This window comes from Hyaena hyaena, unplaced genomic scaffold, assembly GCF_003009895.1.
Source record: "Hyaena hyaena isolate Hyena2069 unplaced genomic scaffold, ASM300989v1 scaffold_26, whole genome shotgun sequence".
NCBI classification, from domain to species: Eukaryota; Metazoa; Chordata; class Mammalia; order Carnivora; family Hyaenidae; genus Hyaena; species Hyaena hyaena.
The window spans coordinates 1954838-1980198 of NW_024080658.1; the positions used below are offsets into that span (position 1 = coordinate 1954838).

General features: G+C 41.1%; 1 protein-coding gene across 5 annotated transcripts in view; it reads left to right on the top strand.

Moving 5' to 3' along the window:
• ENPP2 (ectonucleotide pyrophosphatase/phosphodiesterase 2) overlaps positions 1 to 25361 on the top strand; it is a 106909-nt gene that overhangs the window by 8350 nt on the left and 73198 nt on the right. For 4 of the 5 annotated variants that reach the window (XM_039227221.1, XM_039227225.1, XM_039227224.1 and 1 more), the window contains exons 1-2: positions 21910 to 22092; positions 22300 to 22402. In XM_039227221.1, coding sequence (XP_039083152.1) covers positions 22060 to 22092; positions 22300 to 22402 — 136 coding nt within the window. In that variant the 5' untranslated portion in view covers positions 21910 to 22059. Of the gene's footprint in view, positions 1 to 21909; positions 22093 to 22299; positions 22403 to 25361 lie in introns of those variants that run through there. The other variant, XM_039227222.1, reaches the window with a different exon arrangement.

Here is a 25361-nt window from a genome sequence, read left to right on the forward strand (position 1 = left end):
CTGAACTAGCTTAATCCCCCCCCCCCCCCCCCCCCCCCCCCCCCCCCCCCCGCCCCAAGTTGAAGTTCTAACCCTGAATACCTCAGAATGTGACCTTATTTGGAGGTAAGGTTTATATTTGTCTGGACAGAATCAATAAGTGATATACACATACACAGATATAGTATATATCTTGTATTGATAAACTCTATCTTTGTCTCTCCATCAACTGTATACAAAAGAGTTATAGGAATTGGCTCATATGATTATGGAGGCTGAGAAGTCCAATGATCTGTTGTCCACAAGCTGGAGAATCAGCAAAACTGGTGGTGTAATTTAGCTTGAGTCCAAAGAATGAGTGACTGATGGTATAGGTCCCAGTCTAAGTCCAAAGGTGTGAGAATCAGTATAGATGTATGAGGGCAAAAGAAGATGGATGTCCCAACTCAAGGTAAAAGAGCAAATTTGCCCTTCCTCCGCCTTTTTCTATTCAGGACTTATGTATTGGATGATGCATTGGTGAGGGTGATCTTCTCTACTCAACTGATTCAAATGCTAATCTTTTCCAGAAACACCCTCACAGACAGACCCAGAAATGTTTTACCAACTATTGGGGCATCCCTTAGCTCAATCAAATTGGCACATAAAACTAACCATCACAGGGTCTGCACTGAGATAATCAAAGTAAAGTGAAGTCATCAGGGTGTGTCCTAATCCAATATGACTGGTGTCCTTATGAAAAGGGGAAATTTGACACAGAGATATTCATAGAGGGAAGAGATGGGAAGAAACACAGGAGGGAGAATTTGGCCATCTACAAAGTCAGCAAGAGAGACCTGGAGCAGATCCCGCCCTCACAGCCCTCAGAGGGAACCGACCCTGCTGACATCTTGACTTTGGACTTCCAGCCTCCAGCACTGTGAGTCAATAAATTTTTGTGACTTAAGCCATTCAGTATGTGATACTTTGTTATGGCTTTCTACAGACTTAGATTAGTACAGATTTCATGAGAGCTTAATTCCCCTAGCCTCATTTCAGCTGGTAGCACTCAATACATTATTTTGCTCGTCAGTCACCAGAGATTCTGCTGTTGTTCATAGCAATGATAGATAACAGGGTCTTGCTGTTTCCAGTTAGCAAAGCATTTCCATATCCATGATCTCCTCTGACCCTGACCAAAACATAAGAGATGATAATTCTTATATCTCTGTTTTAGGGATAGGAATTGGAGGTTGAGGGAGATTCGAGGTTGCACAGTTTGGAAATGGTAGAGCTGAAACTCAAACATCGACTTTTCGATACTAAATATTATACTATTAATTAAAACACAGTGCCTCTCACCTTTGTGGACATGTCAAATATCATCTTTTATCTTTAAAGTTTGAAAAGACATGGGCTGTGGCATGCTAAGCCACTCTCTCTCTCTCTCTCTCTCTTTTTTCTAAATCCCCTGAGAACGAGGTTATAATCCTACTTGTTGGAAGATATCTGATGCCTGAAGGCACCAACTCCTCCCACATCTTCATTATCAAATATTTATCAGGAATTGAGGCGCCTGTGTTTATGTGCGCAGAATATTTCCTCTCCACTCAGAAGCTTTGTTTACTGCCAGACGGGGCTTTCTTAGTACACAGTTTGATTGCTGACAAATCCAATTGCAAAACTTTGGACGTGTTGGACATAATTGGGTTTTTCCATCATTAATACTGCTCAGATATTAATTCAACATAGTGACATGAGGGGTGCCTCACAGTTTCCAGAAGCTGCTTGACTGCTTGACTTTAATCAGCAGGAACAAACGGAAGATTATTGCACTTTTTCCTTGGGTGACCTAAGCTTGTTCTTGGCACTTATGAGCGTAGAGCACTGGTTGTCTTATAAGTATTTCAGTGGCTTCTACCCAGGGGACTTATTAGTTTTGAACCTTGGGGATAATTCCATAAGAATGTAATTCTTTTCCCCGCTGAAGGAACAAAATGTTGCTTGTGTTGGGTTATTCTTGTTATGCGATAAAACCAGTGGTTTCTAAATTGCGGAATCATAGAGACCTACAGGTAGTTTGTCAGATTTAGGACAAGTCAGAAAACAAGACAGACGACAACAACAACAGGAAACCTCAGGTTTCCCCGGTTAAATTTCCATTTCAAATAAACAACGAATTCTTTTTTTAGTTTAAATATGTCGGAAATATTGAAAACACGAAAAAACTATTGTCTCTGGAAGCCCTTCCTATAAAGTAATATTATGGGTAGAATGTTGGTAATTTCTCAGCATTTCAAAAGAGTTTATGAAAGTTATACATTTACCCAAGTAAGGCCTCAGAGGTTCTTGACAATGTTAAAGTTACTTGATTTTGGTTGGGTTTTTTTTTTTTTTGGACCCAACTTGAAAGCACTAGTCATCTCATGCGAAAACCATAATTATACTATCATTTTCGATGACTTGTTGTATTCTAGGGATCATGCAAAGCACATACATTATTTCGTGTAATCTTCAAAACCAGAGGTTGGCAAACTATAGTCTGTAGGCCAATTCTGGTGGCTGCTTGCTTTGTAATAAAGTTTTATTGGAACACAGCCACCCCCATTTGTTTCTGCAGAGTTGGTGTGTGCTTTTGCTCTACAGTAGCAAGTTGAATAGTTATGATAGTGATCACTTCATGGCCTGCAAGACCTAGAATATTTATGATCTGGCCCTTTACAGAAAAAGTTTGCCTACACCTGCTCAAAACCCCCCTGGGTTGGAGTTCCTCTTATTCTCATCTTTTAGAATGAGAAAAAGTGAAGGCCTAATGAGGTTAAATAACTGGCCAGGGTCTCACAGTTCTTAGGAGGCCAGTGTCTTGTCCATGAGGCAACTGGGGCTTCTCACAGCTCTTCGAATTCAAACCAAGGTCTGATGAATTCCAAAACTTCTGCTTTTACCGCAGGTGATCTGGAGGGCTGATTGTAGATTGCATTCGTCCTCAATGGGCTTAGCAGTGGGGAACTGAGTTGTGATATCTTATTTAATACTCTGCATCTCAAAGACAAGGCAGACCTGGTGGGTAGTGTCGAAGTGCTCAGGCTCTGGAGCTGCAGCTATTTAAGCCCCATGTCTCCCACTGAAATTCTCTGTACCTCAATTACAGATGATAACAGTACCTATGTGTGATTGTTACTCAAGTTCAATGAGTTGATGTCTAAGAAGTTGATGACATGTATGTAGTCCACAAGACATTTGTTATTTATTATTATTTTTTTTAATGTTTATTTATTTTTGAGAGACAGAGAGAGACAGAGCATGAGTATGGGAGGGGCAGAGAGATGGAGACACAGAATCGGAAGCAGGCGCCAGGCTCTGTCAGCACAGAGCCCGAAGCAAGGCTTGAACTCACGAATTGTGAAATCATGACCTGAATCAAAGTCGGATTCTTAACTGAGAGAGCCACCCAGGTGCCCCTGTTATTTTTCTTTCTTTCTTTCTTTCTTTTTTTTTTTGTTATTTTTATTTCAAATAACTATTATCTCCAAGTAGGGGTTAAAAAAGAGTTTGGCAAGGTTGGGATCATCTGCCGTGTTGGTTAACAGGATGCCTCAACCAGGAACCCTGTAGGCTTGTAAGCATGGTGACCCCTGCTTGTCCGATAACAGCTAAGAAAGATGCTCTTCTCGCTTCTCTGTGAGAGATGTCTTTGGCCTGACTATGTCTTTTAGTCCCTGGCTGGCCACATTTGCCTGGGGAAGGCGTGTTGTGAGATGTTACAGGATGTTCATCCAGTGCTCGCTGGATCCTAAACCCCTTATTACTATTACCCTTGATTATTTATAGTCTTGACATCCACTCCCCGTGGCTCTAAACTGACTAAAAATGTACTCAGGCTGCCAGAGAATGACCTTCCTAAATAACACAAGGCAAGCAATTTTCCTAAGAAACACCTCAATCTATAATTTGATCCTTAGGCAAAAACAAGGAAAAAAAAGTTTTTCCCAGTATTCCTCACCCTCCAAAGCAACTTTTGTGTATGGCATCACTAGGAATAAAAGCCGTATGTAGAACGTAATAAGCATGTTAGAATAACCTTAGTCTTTTGAGGGGATTTAGGGATAAAGTTATTGCCTGAGAGGGATGGGAGCGAAGGCTTGAAAAGTCTAGAAAAATTTTTGATATTGTATACAGACACTTCAATGGTTAGTCAACGTGAAGTAACTAAAGACACGGCCGAGGTTCTTGGAGGCTTAGTTCAAGTGAAGCAACATAAGTGTGCATGGGCATCAGCAGCAGGGTTCTGCAATGTTCCCAGTGTTTCCTGGGTGTCTGGGGACAGGGACAAGAAATGGCATTATTTTTCTAGGGTTGAAGCTTAGCTCTTCTCTAGGATCCAGAGAATTCTTGAGAACTCTGGCCTTGGGGGGCTAGACTGGGGAAGGCTGGATGGAGAAGGCCCAAGCCAACCCTGCTGCCATTTCACAGGAAAGCAAAGCTGTAAGACACTTGCCTGATCCCATTCCTCCTCTGTCTGAACCCTCCACACTCTCCTTACAATTTCTTTCCTCTTTCTTCACTATCCTCTTCCTTTGTTAATATCTTCAGCCAATATTAATTAAATGTCTCTGTGTGCCAGGCACCATGCTAGGCTCTGGACATAAGAAGGAAGGGGCATAGACTCACTAATATTATGGAGCTTACAGTCCAGTGGGAGAGGCGCACACGCCAAGAATTAGGGTAAGAATTCCAAGACAAATAGGTGGGGGGAGAAAGGGAAGAACAAAATGACTGGGGAGCAGCATGGGTGAGGGCTCTCTAGGCTGAGAGTTGAAGGTCAAAGGAGAGCAGAGAAGTCTGATGAGTTAGTTTCCAAACCCATCCAGCTAGTGAAGTTGCCTGACTCTAAGCCCTATCTACTTTGCCCTAAATCTTAACCCAAAGAGAATTATACTTGCTCTCAAAATGTTTCTGTTTAGCTGTATTGTACTCCCATTAAGCAACCTGAATAATATGAAGGCAACGCATTCATCCGTTCACCCCATCTGATCATCTACTATGGGTTAGCCACAGTGTGCACATAAGTGCACAGTGCAGCTGTGAGCATCGTTGCTGGGGAGTGCTGAGGAAAGCATTGTTAGGCTGGAGTTGACGTGATACAGCCTGTCGGCAAGCCCTTCAAATTCATCACAATATCCCCTTTACTCCATAGGATCGACCCTCATTAACATGCAGGCCATGGACATCCCACTTGCTTATTCCTTTCATTCCTAGACAAACACCAGTCTGATAAAGAGGCAAACAAGCCTGTGCAGGACACAAGTCGGCCTGGGAACAGGCAGGTATTTCTGAGAGATCAGGGTGAGGCTAGCAGGTTGCCACTACACTGTGACCTCTGGATGTCTCTTGGCACCGTGGGGGTCAAGGGTAATATTGCCCGCACTGCTAATTACACTGTGAGACCTACTGCCAAGTGAGGCTGAGAGGTCTGAAAACTAGAGTGGGTGGCCATCTTAATTTCTGTCTGGGGAATGGTCCGCATGCAGAAAGTTCAACACCCTCTGTGCCAGATCCTGTAGAACTTGCAGGAGATGTTGGAGATGCAGTTCCTGTCCTCAAAAAACTTTCAGTTCAGTGAGAAGAATTTCAGACAGAACAAACACAACAGAGGGGGCGAGATGTGGTGGAAAGATCAGGGACTTCAAACCATTCAGACTGGGTTTCAATCCTGTCCCCATCACTTACTGTGTAGCTGTGAGCAAATTATTTCATCTTTCTGGGTCTTGATTCTTCACTCATAAAATAGGATTCTTTACTTCATGTGATTGTTTCACTCCCCTCATAGATGGTAATGATTATAATTGTTGTTATACTTATTATTGTCATTATGAGAATATTGCAGATTCTTGCTTAACACTGGATGACTTTTGGCAAATTAGTCAAACTTTTCATCTGTAAAATAGGATAATCCTAATGACTTTATTTGTGTGGTTCAAGGGCCAACTGCATTCTCTACTCATTCCCACCGTGCTGTTTTATTCTTTATTCATAACTCTTATCACTAATTGACATGTTTGTATGTTTTATGACTTTTCCATCCAACAAAAAATAAGCTCCATGAGTAGGCATTGGGCTTATTTTGTTAATTGCTACTGTCTTTTCTGCCTAAAACAGTATTTGCTGCATAAATGGATGAACGAGCAAGTTCATGTTAGATGTTTGGCCAGTGGTTGACTCCTGGTGGGGGTTGCTGTGCTCAGTGCCATTATTATGATTAGATTGTATTGTATGCAGTGAGAGGAACCAATACAGAAAGATTGCGCCCAGCTCCGTCAGGCTGCGATCTTTGTCCTTAGCACTGGCATCTCATCAACTGTGTTGTAGTTGGGTAAAACAACCGGGTCATTGTCAATAGTAAGGTCACATGAGCTTAACTGCAAAAATAAGAATTAGGGAATTTTTATCAATTCTCAGGAAGAAAGGGAAACAGCAGCAGAAAGGGAGAGAAGACTGGGAAAAAAGAGAAAACAGCACCTTTTGCAAAATGCTTTGTTACCTGAGGCCGTAGGCTACGAGGCTGTGGCTGAGATTAGCCAGGCACAAACGTAGAAGGCATGCAAGACCGGCTGCATCCGTCAGATGACACAAATAGAATACATTGGTATAATGGCTCTAACCTGCAGTTGGTGTGAACATGAGAAACGGTCCTTTACAGAGACCGTTCTTTATCTGAACTCTTTTTTAAAAAATTTTCTTAAATGTTTATTTATTTTCGAGAGCGAGAGAGAGAGAGAGCACAAGCGGGGGAGGGACAGAGAGGGAGGGAGACACAGAACTGGCAGCAGCTCCAGGCTCTGAGCTGTCAGCACAGAGTCCAACTCAGGGCTCGAACACACAAACAGATGATCATGACCTGAGCAAAAGTCTGGCATTTAGCCAACTGAGCCACCAAGGTGCCCCTCTTTATCTGAACTCTTAAAGGCATTACAGAAAAACTGTTCAAATACCCTCCAAATGTGAGGTTGGAGGAATTTTTGTAATAAACCAAATGTATGGTAGCATAGTAGACTATGACAAGAAGTACTTAGAAGTTAGACTTTGGTTAGGCAGACCTAGTTTGAATGGATTTGTGTCAACTTGGGCAAGTTACTTAAACTTCTTGAGCCTCTGTCCAAAAGAGAAACCAATATGTACTTTGAAAGACTGTGGAGAGGATTTCTGGGCAATGTCTGGCACATTCTATGTGTTCAGTATATGGTAGCTGTTATTATTTACAATCAATACTGCAAGGACTATTTTACTTAATCCCCACAACAACTCAGTGAGGAAGGTGCTGGTTTACTCCCATTTTACATGTCGGGAAGCAGAGGTCTGGAAAGGTTTCCTAATTCAGGCCACACAGCTAGTGCGCATCTGAGCCATGACTCTAACCAAACCCAACAGCCCAGGATTTTAGTAATTAACAAGTTGTATAACATCTCTCATTAGAGCCACAGAGGTTTAGTAGGATAATATAAGGTCCAGGACTTCTGCATTCTCTTGCATAATACTCTAGTGGCAAGCTGAGGTCATTTGTATTTCAGCTAGTGGCTCTGTGTTTACAAAGGATTATAAGAGACCTAAAAGGCTAGGAGAGGCAGTATAAGCCGTCTTATGCCTGTCTTTTAGATCTACCCAGAAAAGATTCCTTCTTCTCTTGCTTAAATCCAACAAATAATTTTGTGAAAGGTGTTTCCCCTTTTCTTAGCCTAGCCTTGACCAGTGTTCTCTTTCATTGGCACATTAAATTCTACATGCCAATCCTATACCTACCTATATCCACCTACAACTATATGTACATTTCCTTCAGGAAATGAAATAGTAAGAACAAAGTGTGCATAAGGATCCTTTCCTTCCCTTTTGGTTTATTCAGAAAAAATATAAAACTGAATTCTGTTTATTTAATTTAATTTGAGTAGCTCTTTGGTGGTCATTAGGGAAAGAAAACAGCCTCCAAAGAGAGTTTTAGGAAGAGAGGAAGATAATAGAAGCCTGGAGTTGGAAAGGACCTAAAATGTTGTATAGCCAATCTTCCTCTGGATTTCCATACTTTGCCATAATTCCTGACCTCACCCACCTGGTCTTTTCTTCAGTAGTAACCCTGAGTTCATTTTTGGTAAGAGAACTCTGGCAGCACTGATTGCTAGAATGTTCCTCTTATTAGGAGATGAAACATGCTTCTCTGTGTCTTCTAGTTTTGCCTGAGGAAGTACACAAAATAAAGCTCATATGTCTTGGATTGCTCTTAGAATATTTGAGAAAGACAACCACAGCCACCTTTTTCCATCGTCTATGCAACACACCCAAGCTGCATAGTCTTCAATCATTGGCCAGAGGGGAGCTCATTAAATATCCATTCTCTAAACATCAGTCCAGTGAGCCTTTGGAAGCAAATCGGACCATGTCACTGCCTGATTGAAATCCCCCCAGTCTCTTCTTATCACACCCAAAATGAAACGCAAAGGCTCCACTATGGCCTGTGAGGTCCTGCACTAACCAGCGCCTGAGAGCCTCTTTAAGATCATCTAGGATTGTTCCCCTGACTCCATTCTAGCCCCCCAGGCCTCCCTGAACATACCTGGCTACTCCTACAAATTAGACTCTCATCTGCTAGTCCTTTCCTCACTCTCTCCAGAGTTTTGTTCAGATGTCATTTCTGCAGAAAGACATTCATGACCACCCAATTTAAAGTGGCTACTGCCATTACTCTCTGGTCTCTTGCTTGGCTTTGCTTCCTTTATCATTTATCAAGTATCTGGCATTATGTCACATTTCTTCTCCCATTGGAATGTGGGATCTTGAGGCAGAAGCTTTGCTTTGTTCACTCTGCATCCCTAATGCCTAATGGCATATGAGGTGCCCAATAAAAATTTGTTGATTGAATAAATGAATGAATGAACGAATGAATGAATGAATGAATGAATTGGGTAACATGGACTCCTCATCATCCTGGTCATGCCTTTCTCAATGCCATGTAGTTTTGGTGGCTTACTAAAACAAGACATCCATAGTCAACACCATGCAGATGGGAGTCCGGGCTGTGTCACCCGAGCTTTTCTCTCCTGGGTTGGGCAGTAATTGTGTACTAAAGGGACCCAAGATAAAATGAGGTCACTTAGATTTGTGGTCAAGCATGGACTTCTGTAGCACTTGCAGGTAACAAAAACTCCCAGCTTTCTTTTATAAAAATTCTTACCAGAGAAACAGCTAAAGGGACAGGAGGATGGATCTTTTCTCAGTTCTGTTGTTTAAATAGCATGTGCGGAAAGACCACTTCAGGATATAATTGGCAGAATATATAAACTGTATCCATAACACATTCTACAAAAAACCTGCAAGACAAAAGGGTTCCCTGGTAGTGGAGTAGAACGGAGACTGAGTGAGTGTATCCTCAGTGTTCCCCCCACATACCCACTGCATACCTCTCTGACTTAACAGAGTGTGTTTTACAGACTCCCACATCTCCCGGCTAAAGCATGCTTTTTATCTCAGTATCCTTGACATCAAGTAGTACTTGGCACATTGTAAGCTTTCAATAACCATTAGCTTATGTCGTAGTGAGTGCTCACTAAATCTGCCTTGAATCAATGTTACATGAATTTGTAAAATTCTGGTTTCTGAAAGTTTAGGTCAATTGTCTGACAATGACCAACATTCTCTCTGATCTCCTAGGAACCTTGAAATGTCATGGCCATGACCCCCACAGTTTGGGTCAGTTACTTCCTCATTACCAACTGATTCTTTTTTTGGGTGTGAATTAGCTCAGCCTAGAATAGAAGTTAATCTGTGGCTTCTGGTATGTTCTGAATTAGGAAACATTATCAAGTATTAAGACTTATCAAACACTTATCAGATTCACTACTTTTAAAAGACTCATGTTGCTTCCAGCAAATCGTTAATATTCCCATTCCTTTTAGATCTTGCCAGTTTATAATCCTCATTAGGAAATCATGGAGAAAAGAGAATGCCTCCACTTAATAGGTACTTGAACTAGAACAGGTTGCCTGATACATTTGAGCTTGTTTTCTCATATATTGACAATAATAATAGTGTGAAAGCTTTTAAGAAGATTAAATAAGGCAATATACATATATATAAATGTCTCTGGTATGTTGTCTGGCAAGGAGCAGGCACTTAGGAAATACTAACTACCACTTATGGCATGTCTGCTCCATGCCAGGTGTGTTACCATTCATCCAGACTTGCTTTCCCTCTCCCTTCATCCTGTCCTGAACTGTCATGATCTCCCAGTCAGAGGTACCTTAGCTCCGCGACTTATCTATGAGCAGCCTTTCAGTTTTACTGATTGCAAAGGAGAGAGTGACTGAGACTTTGTTCTTCTCATAGGGCTTTTTTCTTTTCTGTTGTTTTTTTTTAAAGAAGTGTTCTTCAAATGCAAGGCATTAAAAATTGTATAATTGACATATAATATTATATAGTTTCAGATATCCAACAGAATGATTCTATATTTGTATGTATTGTAAAATGATCACCACAATAAGTTTAGTTAACCGCTGTCACCATATTTAACTACAGAATTCTTTTTCTTAGGATGAGAACGTTTAAAGATCTATCCTTTTAGCAACTTTTAAATATGCAATACAGTATTATTCATTATAGTCACCATGACCTGTACATTACATCCCCATGGCTTATTCGTTTTATAACTAGAAGTTTGTATCTTTTGACCCCCTGAGTCCATTTTGACCAGTCCTCATCCCCTGCCTCTGGGTCTATGAGCTTTTCTTTTTTCTTTTTTTTTTTTTTTTTTAAAGATTCCACCTATTAAGTGAGTTCATTCGGTGTTTGTCTTTTCTGTCAGACTTATTTCACTGAGCATAATGTCCTGAAGGCCCATCCATGGTATTCTAAGGCATTGTTCTTCAATTCCCACAATTGTCCCACAGACTCTGATTACAGGTTGTTGCCATTAAGATTCAAGTCCCTTGAGATCTGTAGGCGAGAACCAGGTTTTTCATTTTATTTTAAAGTAAAATGAAACAGGAAACTTGATTAAAGTCCAATGCAGAGGCCCTGAAGTACTCTGAAAGAGATCTTCCTATTTTTAGGAATGTAAAAGGTTTCATCACATACAGGGGCTGGTTAAAATAAGTCCACAGCACCACTCAAATGCTTCAGTCCCTGTTAATTGTAAGTTTCGGAGGGTAACTGAGGTGACTCTGTACACAGCTCAGAAGGAACTGACCTGAGAGCTGAAGGTCAGGGTTAATGTTCCTTTCCTGTGGGTCCAGAAACTTTGGAATTTGCTTCACTGCAGGGATAATCTCACTAGCTCTCTCTTCCTTTCTAAGCAGGGTTTTTGGAAATATAATTCATAAACCATAAAAACCCACCCTTTTAAACTACATTTCAGTGGTTTTTATTCCTTTCATGGAGATATGCAAACACCACTGTAACTTTAGAATATTTTCATCACCCCCAAACAAGACTTCACACCCAGAGCAGTCACTTCCCCATCACCTGACAACCACTAATCTGCCTTCTTTCTCTATGGATTAGCCTATTCTAGATGTTTCATAGAAATTAAATCATACAATATGTAGCTTCGTGTCTGGCTTCTTTCACTTGATTTTTTCAAGGTCTATTTATGTTAATCAGGACTTCATTCCCTTTTATTGCTGAATAATATTTCATTGTACTGATATACTTCGTTTTGTTTATCCATTCACTAGTTAATCATTGTGCTGTGAACATTGGTGTACAATGTTGTATGCAGGCATATGTTTTCAGTTCTCCAGGGTATACCTAGCAGTGGAATTGCTGGGTTATACGATAACTCTATGCCAACCTATTTCCCAAAGGGGCTGCACTTTTATGATCCTATCAGGAATATATGAGGATTTGCATCCTTTCCAGCACTTGTTACTGTCTGTTTTTAATTTTAGCCATCCTCGTGGGGGTGAAGTGGTATTTCATTGTCATTTTGATCACATTTCTCTAATGACTAATGGTGTTGAGCATCTTTTCATGCATTTATTGTCCATTTATGTATCTGCTTTTTTAAAATGTCTATTCCAATCCATTTAAAAATGTGGGTTATGTGTCTTTTTACTGCCGAGTTGTAAGAGTTCTTTATATACTCTGTATACTAGGCCCTTATTAGATATTGCTTTGCAAATATTTTCTCCCATGCTGTAGACCACCCTTTCACTTTCTTGCCATCTTTTTTTTTTTTTAATGTTTTTTTATATATTTCTGAGAGAGAAAGACAGCGTGAGCAGGGGAGAGTCAGAGAGAGGAAGATACAGCCTGAAACAGGCTCCAGGCTGTGAGCCAGCTGTCAGCACAGAGCCTGATGTGGGGCTCAAACCCACGAACCGTGAGATCATGACCTCAGCCGAAGTCAGGCGATTAACTGACTGAGCCACCCAGGCGCCCCCACTTTCTTGCCATCTTGAGAGTAATGTCATTCAGTCTATGAATGCGGGTGTCTTCCTGTTTATTTAGGTCTTTCATAATGTAGTTCAACGACATTCTCTAGTTTGCAGTGTACAAATCTAACACTTCTTTTGTTAAATTGATTCATAGTAGTTTAGACTTTTGATATTATTGTAAGTGCAATTATTTTCTTAATTTCATTTTAGATTGTCCATTGCTAGTGTATAGAAATACAACTGATTTTTAAAAATATTTAGCTTGTATTATGCAACCTTCTTAAGTTTATTTATTCGAATAGTTTTCCTTCAAGTTTTTATTTAGACTCTAGTTAGTTAACATATATGGTAAAATTTGTTTCAGGTGTATAACTTAGTGATTCCTCACTTACATATAATACCCAGCGCTCATCTAATAGTTTTTAAAATAGATTCACTAAGATTTCTATACATAAGTTCATGTCTTATATTTGGATAGCTATATTTGTTCCTTTCCCAACTGGAATGCCTTTTATTTGTTTCCTTGCCTAGTTGCCCGGCCTAGAAGCATGGTGTTGGATAGAAGTGGTGAGAGAAGACATCCTTGTCTTGTTCTGGATCTTACGGGGAAAGCAGTTAATCTTTCACTATTAAGTTAGTTCTAGGTTTTTCATAGAAGTCTTTTATCAGGCAGAGGAAATTCCCTTCTGTTCCTAATTTGTCGCATGTCACTAGCTCCTGTTTGCTAGCAAGGGGAATCACAGAAATAGCAGTTTTGCTTCCTCCCCAAGAGGGTACGATTGTGGCACTAAGCATGTGACCATGCCATTCCACTAGCAAGCATAAACTTCCTTTTAGGTTTGTGTTTCTGATCAGACAAATTTCTTGAGTTGAAGCTCGAATTCTTGGGGCTTTCCAGTTCAAATAGAGGGTCTTTGTTATTGCAGTTCAAACCAGTGCCTTCAAGACTGTCCCCAGAGTCACCCCACCTGTTGCCAAATAAGTGCTGCTCATTTTCTCTTGAGGTTAGAGAGGATGTGACAAGGGTGGTTTGTAACATCTCCAACTTTAGTCTACATATAATCTCTCTAAAAGTAAAGAGATTTTTCTAGAACCTGTGTCACTACTAAGTACCTGTTAGGTGCTGAGTTCTTTGCTGAATGCTGAGAACATGATGACAGATGTAGTTTTTAGCCTCCTGTATGTAATAATGGTTAATATTTATGCATCCTCTAAGTTTCAAGCACTGAGCTACTTGCTTAACATGCATTATATCAGTTGGTCTTCATATCAACCCTGTGTTACAAGAACTCATATTATTTTTGTTAATAATCCATAGCTTTGGGGAAGGTTATGAATTGACTCAGATTTGGATGAGCACCATGTAAACAGGAGGACTTCAGAGCTGACAAACACCACGAGGAGGCTGGAAATTAGGTTGGACTCCGTAGAGGAAGAGCTTGACTGGAGTGAGAGTTTCCATCACTTGTCAATGAAAGATCTAGCCTGGGGATAATTTGGGTCAGATTTGGGCATGTATGTATGTATCTGAATACTGCAACAAAAGGTTGGATTTACGAAAGTATGTAGGGGCACCTGGCTGGCTCAGTAGGAAGAACACATGGCTCTTGATCTCAGGGTCGTGAGTTGGAGCCCCATGCAGGGTGTAGAGATTACTTAAATAAATAAAACTTAAAAAAAAGTATTTAAATAGTGGAATTAACTTAGTTATTGTTTTTGTTTATTTTCACAAATTGCACTCCTTAAATGTCCAGGTTTCTGAAGAAGTACTGTAGGGCGAGGGGAGGTGGCTGGTCAGACAGGATCTTGGCTCCCCACTCCCTACTTAAAGTAGAGCAGATCCACATTTAGATGTTGGTATTCATTTTGAGATTTGACTTGAAAATAAGGTTTTGCTGCTTAAAAAAGTGTTACAAATCACTGAATTAGCCCAATAATCTTGCTTGACAGATGAGGAGACATGGGCCTGCAGTGAAACAGCTAGTAGTTCTCAAGAGAGCAAGAACTGAAGTTCCAATGTAAATTTCTTCACACCAAGTACTTCTTCAACAAACATTTATTGTCTGCCTGTTATATCCCAGGAAAGATGCATGGCTCTGTGAAGTACAAGGATGACAGATCCCTGCATTCAAAGAGATCACAAGGGACAGAGAGCCCTAAAAAGGGATTGATAGATAGTACGGGAGCAGAGTGGAGGAGCCCATTGCTCTGCACAGGAGAGACAAAATCGCGAGGTGGGGGGCTTCACAGAGGCGTGACACCTGACCTGAGCCTTCACAAATACATTGGAGTTTGCCAGGGAGGGTAGGTGGAGAAGGGCATTCTAGGCCAAAGCAACAACATATATTAAAGAATGGATGTGTGAGAGGGCACAACTTAATCAAGGAACAGCAAATATTTCTCTAATTAAAAACTTTAGCATTTGCTAAGCATTCTTAGGTGCCAGGCATTGTGCTAGGCAATTTACATGGATTATTCCATGTAATACTCTTAAGATTCCTATGAGCTGGATACAGATGAGAAAACTGAGTCTTAGGATGGAGAAGTAATTCGCCTAAGGGTCATGTAAGGGCTCATAGTTAAACAGTAGTACAACTGGGATTTGAATCCAGAGAACTTGATTTTGGATTTAGAATCTTATTTGCCTTGCCAAGGAGTTTGGATTTTATGCTTTAGGTCAGTGGTTCTCAAACTTGCAGCTGAATTGCCTGGTGGGCTTGTTAACACTGATTCTGGGCTCTATCTACCCTACCCCTGAGTTTCTGATTCCATAGATCTGAGGTAGGACCTAAGGATTTGCATTTGTAACAGGTTTCCAGGTGATTCTGACCCACTAGCCCTGGGGATCACCCTTTGAGAACTGCTGTGATAGGAAGCCAGTGCAGGTTTTGAGATCGGGAGGAACAGCATCAGATTTTCATCTTTTTTATTTCAATGTTTTATTTATTTCTGAGAGAGAGAGAGAGAGAGAGAGAGAGAGAGACAGAGACAGCATGAGCAGGAGAGAGTCAGAAAGAGAAGGAGACACAGAATCCGAAGAGAGAGAGAGAGACGGCATGAGCAGAGGAGAATCAGAAAGAGAAGGAGACACAGAATCCAAAACAGTCTCCAGGCTCTGAGCTGGCTGTCAGCACAGAGCCCGACGCGGGGCTCGAACCCACAAACTGTGAGATCATGACCTGAGCCAAAGTCAGATGCTTAACTGGCTGAGCCACACAGGCGCCCCCGGATTTACATCTTATGCAGGGCTCTCTGGGCAACAAATGGGGATGAATTAAGAGAGACCTCAATGGAAGGTTGTTTGAAGGGGGCAGAGGGTATAAACAGGAAGGGCAATTCTGAGACGAACTGCTTATGTGTGTCCCACAGAATGAGGATGAAGGGAGAATCTAAAATATTCACACAGGAGGACAGTTTAGACACTGAGAATGCTCAGCGAGCTCTGAGAAAGGATGGCCATAGCTGGACTCAATGACAAGAGGCTGCAGAACGGTGTCTGATAAGAAACAAGAGCTAGAAGGATTGCAGCCGGATTCCAGAAGAGAAGTTGGAAGGTGCACTGGTTGGGTAGCTGCGTTCTGCATGTGTCGAGTTGAGGCCCTCGTGTGGTGTATTAGAGGGACGTCATGCTATAGTGGGAAGAGAACTAAGCTGGCCTAGGAGATCTGGTTCCTTGGGCCTGGCCCAATCACTTACTCTCCCGCTTTGGAGATGTCACATACTCTTTGAGCCTCTACTTATTCATCTGCAAGTAGAACTGACAATAGCTTCTCGCCTGCCTATGTGAGAGCCTGGAAGGCAAGGGCGGTGAAACTCTATTCTAATTTTTTTTTAATGTTTTTTTTTTTTTTTTTTTTTTTTTTTTTGAGACAGAGAGAGAGAGAGAGAGAGCAGAGGATGGACAGAGAGAGAGGGAGACACAGAATCTAAAGCAGGCTCCGGGCTCTGAGTTGTCAGTGCAGAGCCTGACACGGGGCTCAAACCCACGAACCATGAGATCATGACCTGAGCTGAAGTCTGATGCTTAACTGACTGAGCCACCAGGTGCCCCTGAAACTCTTTTCTATAGTGAAATACCCACCCATCCATCGTGAATGACAGCGCGCAGGACAAAGTTGACTCACACATGAACACAGGAGGCTCTCACACACCCTGGTGAACCATCTCGCCATACTGTTACAACCTTCTTCTGCTCGCCTGGAAATTTAGCATGCAGCTCTCAGAGTAGCTGAAAAGAAGTAGACAAACAGACTTTTAACTTTTAAAATGTTGTACTATAAGCTAGAGAGAGCAACAAAGGTGAGTTATTTCCAGGCAGTAATTCCTTTTAAACCTCAATTATGAATAAATGTATTTTCAGTGTTTAAAGCCCAAAGTAAATTTAAATCAACTGCCTTAAGTGATTTTTAAGACTACTGACATGTTTTAAAGCTATTAGCCATATCCCTTATTTCAACTAAGGCTAGAATGTTAGCAAGTGGATACCTATCTCCACATCTTTTTTATAATCCAATTAAAACTTAAGCGTGACTTAGTACTGAGTACTGTACGTCAGCATAATCCAGTTACATATTCATTAGCCCAAGAGTCACACTTCATACTTTCCTGCCCCTGTACCCAGTTCACTAGTGGATCTTCTCCCCGACTCTCCCAGTTTTCTCCCCCTCCACCACCACGGCCCTCATGGTACAAGGTATCACTAGCTTTTGTCTAGATTACTCTGTCATCTCCAAACTGATTTTCTGTATCCATTCTTGTCTCCTTCCACTACATGTCCACACCATACAGAGATTCATCCTCCAAAGTCTGAATAAACTTTCACCTGCTTAAGCCTTTTTAGGCTTTCCATCACTTTGCCCACTAGTGGGCAAAGACAGTAGCAGCCAACATGACGGATGGAACCCCCTGAGAACTGGCCCCTACTAATTCCTTGGCTCACTTCACACCATGCCCACTTTTGTTCTTGCTGCTCTCGTCAAACCAGCTGTCTTTTCATATCATGGGTGTACCGTGCCTCTACCCCACATGGAACATTTGCACATCCTGTTCGCTCTGTCTAGAATCTTCTCCCTGCTTTTATCTAGTTAGTCCCACCCTACCTTGCATATCACAGTTCAACTGCTACTCCACAAAGTCTTTTATGACCCTCCTGGCTAGATCAATTCAGAATTATATGTTCTCATAGCAGTGCTTACCTCTCTACCTTTCTACACATAGTCATTTGGACTTTTCACATTTATTTCTGTGTCTCTTTGAATCATATGGAGGGCAGGAGGCTGTGTTTGGTTTAGCTCCGCATATAGTACTAGTGCCCAGAACAGTGCTTGGTACACAGCAGGAGCTAATGAATATTTGCGCAATGAATGAATATTCTTAGAAGATAGTGATTGTTCTGGTGTGGGGGCTTACACACAGATTCCACAGGGAATCAATGTCATGCATAGGAGTTTACGATATAAACCGTAGTCATTGGAAGATGTGCCGGTGTTGATTTCAGCTTTCAATTGTGTCATAACTAATAACACAAGTCCTGCTTGCATTTGAACAGATATATGCTCTCTGTTTCTCCACTGGAGAACCTCCTGGGACCAAAGATTACCCATAAAATGTTGCGTTTGTGGTTCAGAATCTTAAGTGGTGTCTGCTTTATACAATCTGCAGCCTTGAATTGCAGAGCAATTGAACCAGTATGTTCTTCCATTAGCCATCATAATTTTTTGCTCAATTTAGATTGGTAAACCCCTTTCGCAAAGACTGCTATCCTGTTTTTGTTCTAAAATTTCTAGTAGCCAGCAACCATAGCAGAATTAAAAAACAAGACTTAGCTGAAAGAGTTTTAAAATGAAATAGGGGGGCGCCTGGGTGGCTTAGTCGGTTAAGCGTCCGACTTTCGCTTAGGTCATGATCTCGCGGTTCGTGGGTTCGAGCCCTGCGTCGGGCTCTGTGCTGACTGCCAGCTCGGAGCCTGGAGCCTGTTTCAGTCTGTGACTCCCTCTCTCTCTGACCCTCCCCTGTTCACGCTGTCTCTCTCTCTCCTAGAAATAAATAAAACATTTAAAATGAAATAGGGAGGGGTGCCTGGCTGGCTTAGTCGGTTGAGTGTCCAACTTCAGCTCAGGTCATGATCTCACAGTCTGTGGGTTTGAGCCCCGCATCAGGCTCTGTGCTGACAGCTCAGAGCCTGGAGCCTGCTTCAGATTCTGTGTCTCCCTCTCTCTCTCTGCCCCTCCGCTGCTCACTCTCTATCTCTGTCTCTCAAAATAAAATAAAGACATAAAAAAAATTTTTAAATGAAATAGGAAAAAGATCTGTGGGTGCTATTTTCTTAGTTGCTTAGTGTATGTGCTATATTTACTGCTAAATGATACTACTGAAAAATCAGGTGGTCAGTAATTGTCTAACACCAACGTCTTAGGAATATTCTGGGACTAGTTCAGTTAATTCTGCATAATAAGAAACTGGATATAGGTAAAGTTTCAATCAGTTCATTAAAATTTCATAATTACTGCAGGAGGCAAAAATGACAACCTTTAATTATCTATCTCTCACATCTCACTATGAACCTCAAGCCCTCTTACCTTAATCAGGGCTTGGAAACAAGGATTCACAGAACCATTTCATGAAAAGATAGACTGTGCATTAGTATAAATGCAACTAGTGTAGCGCAATTAAGCAACACACACACTGCTGCTTTGTGCCACCAGCAAAGTAAACAAAATTCTGTTCTGCTGCTTACAGTTTGGAGATGATTCCCGTGGAGGAACAGCCATGATTTGTCATTAAGAGATCTAGACTTTAATGCCCAATTAATAGTGGATGCTCTTAACAATATATGAAAATTACATTAGCTTTAGACCAAGCAACTCAACATTCAGGGCATAAACAAATTGACTCAGAGTAATTTATTCCAGGGCTCTGTTTCTCTAAATATGTTCCTTACATTACTTGCATCAGAATAACCTATTGTGCCAATTCTTGTCTGACTTCTAGAATCTTCATTTCTTCTACCTCCCCCCACCCCCCGCCCAGACCTCTTGGACCCAAATCTTGGCGAGTACACCACAGGCACGAACATTTCCGACAAGCTGCTGAGGTGATCCTTATGCCCAAGAAAGCTTGAGAACCACAGAATGCTTTCGAGGGCCTAAGACTGTTTCCAGATCTGCTATAGTTCTGGGTTTCCTTCTGCCAGGGGGCAGTGTTCTCTGAAATGTAGCTGGATTAACAAAGCATTCTGGAAGTTAATTTTAGTTTTTCTCATATACTTTCTTGTTTACTGACCCAACTTCAGGTGACATTGTTCCAAAATCTTAGACACCAGCTCAGATGGACTTTCTCAGTTTGGCTTTGTGTACAGAAGGTTTTGAATGATATTCTAGTCATTTAGTTGAATTTCTAGACAGACCTATGGTATGCATTATCAGACTTTTGGTGTCCTCAGTTTTAGATAATGAAAGGTAATTGTATTTTATAGCTGATTTGAAGTCCAAGGTAGAGACTTTGGTTATCTTCCTGACAGTTAATTTCTGGTGATGTCTTAACTAGGATTCTCTTTAACTAGGTTAGCTGGTGTGTGTGTGTGTGTGTGTGTGTGTGCATGCACGCGTGCACGTGCACATCTGTGCCTTGTATATATGTGTTATTTAATGAGTTCCATGTGTACAGTGACCTGAAGACAAAGTTTCTTGACAGAACAGTTGCCGGAAATAATGCCCGAGCTCAATCCTCTTAGATAATTGGTAACAAGTGCTGTACAGAAGCCAGTTATGGATCGACTATTGTACTGAAGCCTTTTTTCCCTGCACAGCTATGCTGCATGTCAAAAAAAATTAATGGATGATGTTCAGTTTCTAAGTCTTTTTTTTTTTTTTACCCAAGGAGAGCCTTCGTTATCCTCAAGCTGGGTTTCTACACTCCAATGTCAGACAGAATCTGAAGTGGTTGGCAAGGGCCAGGGAGGTTAGAGAGAAGGGGAGGCAGGTTTCAGTGGGGGGAATGATTGGAACACCGTGATATACAATACAAGGCAGCCACAGGTCTCTGCCTTGATTTTCCTTTTTGGTTTATAGTTTTCTGCTATAAAAGCAACGGTTCATCTTGAACTTGAACAGCAATAGTAGAAAAATCTTACATGCGGTTAACATCTTTCATAAGCCTTGCTAAATACCCAGCTCCAAATCATTTCAGTATGGCACGCAAACTAAAGCGAGGGACTTCTAGAAAAATCCATAAGCCTCCCATCTCCGCAAGAGTAGAAAACTAAAAGGATTTTTAGAAAGGCAACTTCAAGTTTGGCAGTGTGTTTTCTTTTTCTCAATTAGCTGTTACTGGATTCTAGAATATATAATGAAAGCCAGGCCTCCTGTGTAATCCACAGTGCTAGCTTCTGTGCTATCATGTTTTATTTGAGCAGAGCCACTGCCCTGTTAGTAATCTGGTGCATGGTAAGTGCTGTATTTGTTTACGTTCGCACATATGCTCAGGGCAGACTGAATGGTCCCTGGGCCTGGTGTGAGAAAAACCAAAGGCAAACCTTCTTTCCTCATTTTGAATCTTAAAAACGTATAATATTTAAACAACGTTCAGATTTTTTTTAGAAGTCTCCAGTTTGCCAAATTCTTAGTAGAGAAAGTTGAACATCGGCAATAGCCTTAAAGGACACCGTGTTTGGTGACCGGATGACACTGTAACGAAAATCATCAGGCATCCGATGTTTAAAGCTAAATTCTGGCTGCCATTGAGATGTCCTTGCTAAATTCTATCACTAATAAAGCTGCCCCATCCAACCCTTCCCCCCTTGCCTCCTCTCCCCCCACTAAAAACCAAGCTGACAGGTTTTTTTTTTTTTTTTAGGGAAGAAGAGCCAGGCTGAAGTTATTTTGTCCTTCCTCCCAGGGCAGAAGGACTCTCTGCTGCTTAGCTGGCAATTCCCAGTATTTTGATAAAAGTTACTTCTCTAAACTCTAACAACAACACGGGGAAACATAGTGCTATCTCTTGTGTTCGTTACAGTCCAGGGAGATTTTATCCTGAGAAATATTTGAGTCGTCGGGAGTAGCTGAGAATGTGGCAATAGGGGACAGGGTCATTTAAACTGCCAGAAAAAATAAATACATGGGAAAGACAGGGAAAGTTATTAGGTTTATAAATTATAAAACTTTCCTTGTTTAAAAAAAAATAAAGTCGTGAGGTGGACTACATTGAATAACTACATTGTAAAGCTTACAAGCTTAAAGCTGGTGGAAACCCTTTTACGGCTCTGGTTCATTTTTATCGGATCAAATACATTTGGTTTCTCTTTTAAAAACCATGTTTTTGTGAGGGAAGGAAAATGAACATGCACTGTTACTGGCCACAGCAACATGAGAAACCCTCATGTTACCAGAGGAAACCACATGAAAGTGTGTGTGTCTGTGTGTGTGTGTGTGTGTGTGTGTGTGTTGGGGGCGGGACCGATAAGGGGGTGGAGAGAAGGAGAGGGTTTCAAGCCTCTTAGGCTCGGAGCTGCCATTTGTGAACCAATCGTGATGAAATCAAGCTCCGGACAAATCAGGGGAGGCTGTCAACCTCCCAGGTGGGATTACTTGTAGTTAATCGACTGAACTCGGAGCCCCAAAAAGCAGTGCATTCAGTGTGGGCAAAGGAGAACACGCTGCACAAGGCTTTCCAAGAAGCGTCTGCCATGGCACGCAGGAGCCCGGTCCGCTCCTGCCAGGTAGGTGACTGATGCATCCCGGGGAAGGACCCGATGCTTGGAGTCAGTTCCCGACTTGTGATTTTGCTTCTTCTTTGAAAAATCAAGACAGCACTTTACGGGGCATTTTGGAAGCTGTAGGACTAGGTGGTGATGTTGAAGTGCTTTCATTTGCCTTCATATAATGTGATTCATTGGTTTGACACCTCAATCTCCTCATTCCCTTAGGTAATATCCCTGTTCACTTTTGCTGTTGGAGTCAATATCTGCTTAGGATTCACAGCAAGTCGAATTAAGAGGGCAGAAGGCTGGGATGAAGGGCCTCCTACAGGTAAGAGCAGCAACTATCAGCGTTTTCAGTCCTTTCACAGTATCATGGACAGGAGAATCAATATAAGCTCATTAAGAATTGCATCTTCAAGCTAATCTTGCGGTATAACTAATTTAGTCCTAGATTTCTTCGGAATAAAACTAGCTATGTGTATAATTCAGGTGGGAGAATGTGGTTTTAATTAGGGAACATTTATGCTTGCTTCGTGATAGCAGGCTATTTAAATCTTTGCACTCCCATATTTATAAATGTTAAGGTAAAATTACAACTCTTGTGAACAGACACGGATAAGATAGAAGTGGTGAGAACAGGTGCTGGTTTAATATCGCAGATACATGAATTTGATTTCTTGGTATGTGATACAGGATGTAGTGCTTTTCTCCGGAAACTTCTGACCCAGAAAAAAAACAAAAAAAAGAGGAATGGAAGTTTAAAAAGGCAGTAAACTGTCTTTCTTTTAAAAAGTTTTTTAATGTTTATTTATTTTTTGAGAGAGACAGAGACAGAGTGTGAGTGGGGGAGTTGCAGAGAGAGAGGGAGGCACTGAATCCAAAGGAGGCTCCAGGCTCTGAGCTGTCAGTCCAGAGCCCGACACAGGGCTCGAACCCACGAGCTGTGAGGTCATGACCCGAGCTGAAGTCAGACGCTTAACCGAATGAGCCACCTGGGCGCCCCTAAAAAAAGCAGTGAACTGTCTTTCTGAAACTTCAGAGTTTGGGACTATGAAATCAAGATTTACCTAAAGTAGGAAAAATGTAAAAGAGATGAGATGATTTGAAGAACTTACAAGATTCATTTGCACTCAGTTTTTTCTTTTGGCGTAAGGAAAGGTAAGTTTTAATAGTGTACCTTGACTTAACTAATAGAACCAACGTGAAAGAGTTTCCTTTTACAATACACTGTGCCGTAAGCAGTGTGGGAATTCTTATAAAGGAGCTCCTTGTGTGAACCGAGGGGGCTTAACTGACCAGGTCTTAAGTAATGAGTTGGTTAATTTCCTGGAAATTGGAGCTGCTGATGGTTTTATAAATAAAAATTACATATTAAGTAATGGGTACTCCAGGGGGCAATATTTTCTTGACTTTTCTGACATCTCAGCATGTTTGTCTGCCCTCCTGTGAATTTTGAATTTTTCTGTATTTTTTTCTTGACTAATCTAAAAAGACTATATCACCTGTCTCTGTTTAGCCAGCATGAGCTTTTATTAACCATGTTATGATACATATATTGATGGAATACTAGGTCTTCCTTACATCAAGTAAGTTGCTTTTAAGTCATGCCAGAAGTTTGAAAGAATAATATTAGAAGGAGTTTAGTGAGTCAAAGTGGGGTGTGGTTGGGGTGAAAAGTGAGAAAATAGATCATAAAAATTGCACCCCCAGGGAGCCAAATGGACAAAATGAGTTGTCTTTTCTGCTGGGGAGGGAGAGAGAGGAGAGGAGATCACTGGGCTGGAGAATCCTGTTTTTATTGGTAACAAATGCTGTCTTCAAAGACCTCTTTTTCTTGTTCCAGACAAGTATAACTCCCATTAACACTGACTGTAACTGTGCCGACTGGAAGGGGGATCCGATCCATAGTGTGGTCACATGGGCAAGTGAGCTGCTTGAGAGCCCACTTCTGGTCCTTTCCAATGCACCTTAAAAGGAACTTTTTTTTCTGTTTGATATTAGTGTTTTCCTTCAGCCAAAACTGATATTAAAAGCCGTTTTCATAATGAATGTGTAAATTCAAGTCACTCGTTATTTTCGAAGTTGACTTGTTTGGAAAATAGTCATGAAACCCTGGACTGGCATCCTAGGTCCGTGTAACTCACTATGTGGCCTTGGGCAAGGCACTTGTGGCATCTGTTTCCTTAGCCATATAATGGGAAGCAAGACTAGATGATTTCTAATTTTCCTTATGGATTAAAAAAAAAAACCCCAAAAGGTCATGATGTACATCCATCTGTTTCATTGGCTCTTGGATTCATGTGTGCTCTCCAGAAGAACTTGCAAAGTATTGAACAGATTTATTAATCCTTAAATATATTTTGTGTATAATTATCTTCCTGCATTATAAGAAACAGCTATAAGAACTAATGAGTCTATGTAACTTTTGTAAAAATAATATGATCTATATTCTAATCTATAAATCTAAGTGATCTTAAATATAGTACCAAATATTTGTTTCTCAGATTATTTAATTAAATCATTGATTATTTTAGGCCTTTATGATTATCTTCTAAAATAATTTTTTTTTAGTGAAACTTCTACCTTTGTGAAGCTATGTGGGGATACAATGCCACTTAAGTCTGAGTTTGGGGATTTTTGGTATGCCTGAACACTTCTTATGTTTAATTTTTCTGTTGCTGTAGTTTACTGGCTTTTCAGGCACTACTATGGTTGATTTCTCCTGAATAAAGACCAGAGATGTATTTTGGAAACTGGGTGAGAGCATAGTACAGAGAGTTGAAGCATTTTCATCTTTTTTAAATGTTATATGTGCTTAGAAAAGGCCACCCTCATATAACACATGTTGTTGGTGATTCTGTCAGCAAAGACTTCACATCAGAAAACATTGGGCAAACTGTTATATATGTATTAGGACAAGATACTAAGCTGAAAGGCAGCCATGCCTATTTTCAACAATGTTTCCATGTTCCAAAGAAATCCTGGGAAGTTCAGCACTTCAAGACTGTTTCACCAAATGGAACACAAAGGGTATTAATATATGGCCAGCTTCACACTGACCAGAGCAAGATCTCCCATTCAAAAGCATGCACTTTCTTGCTTAGTCAATGTAGTTCCTCAAAGTCCTCAACAATAGGTGAGAATGTTCTACACATAGGCAGACCCTCACTGCCGTACTATGGACTGGGGTGTTAGTTTCAAGGCTGTGGCAAGGCAAACAAACTGTTATAATTAACCAACTAGCACACTTGTTAGCTGGATTTATTGTTAGGACCTAGTGATCTATT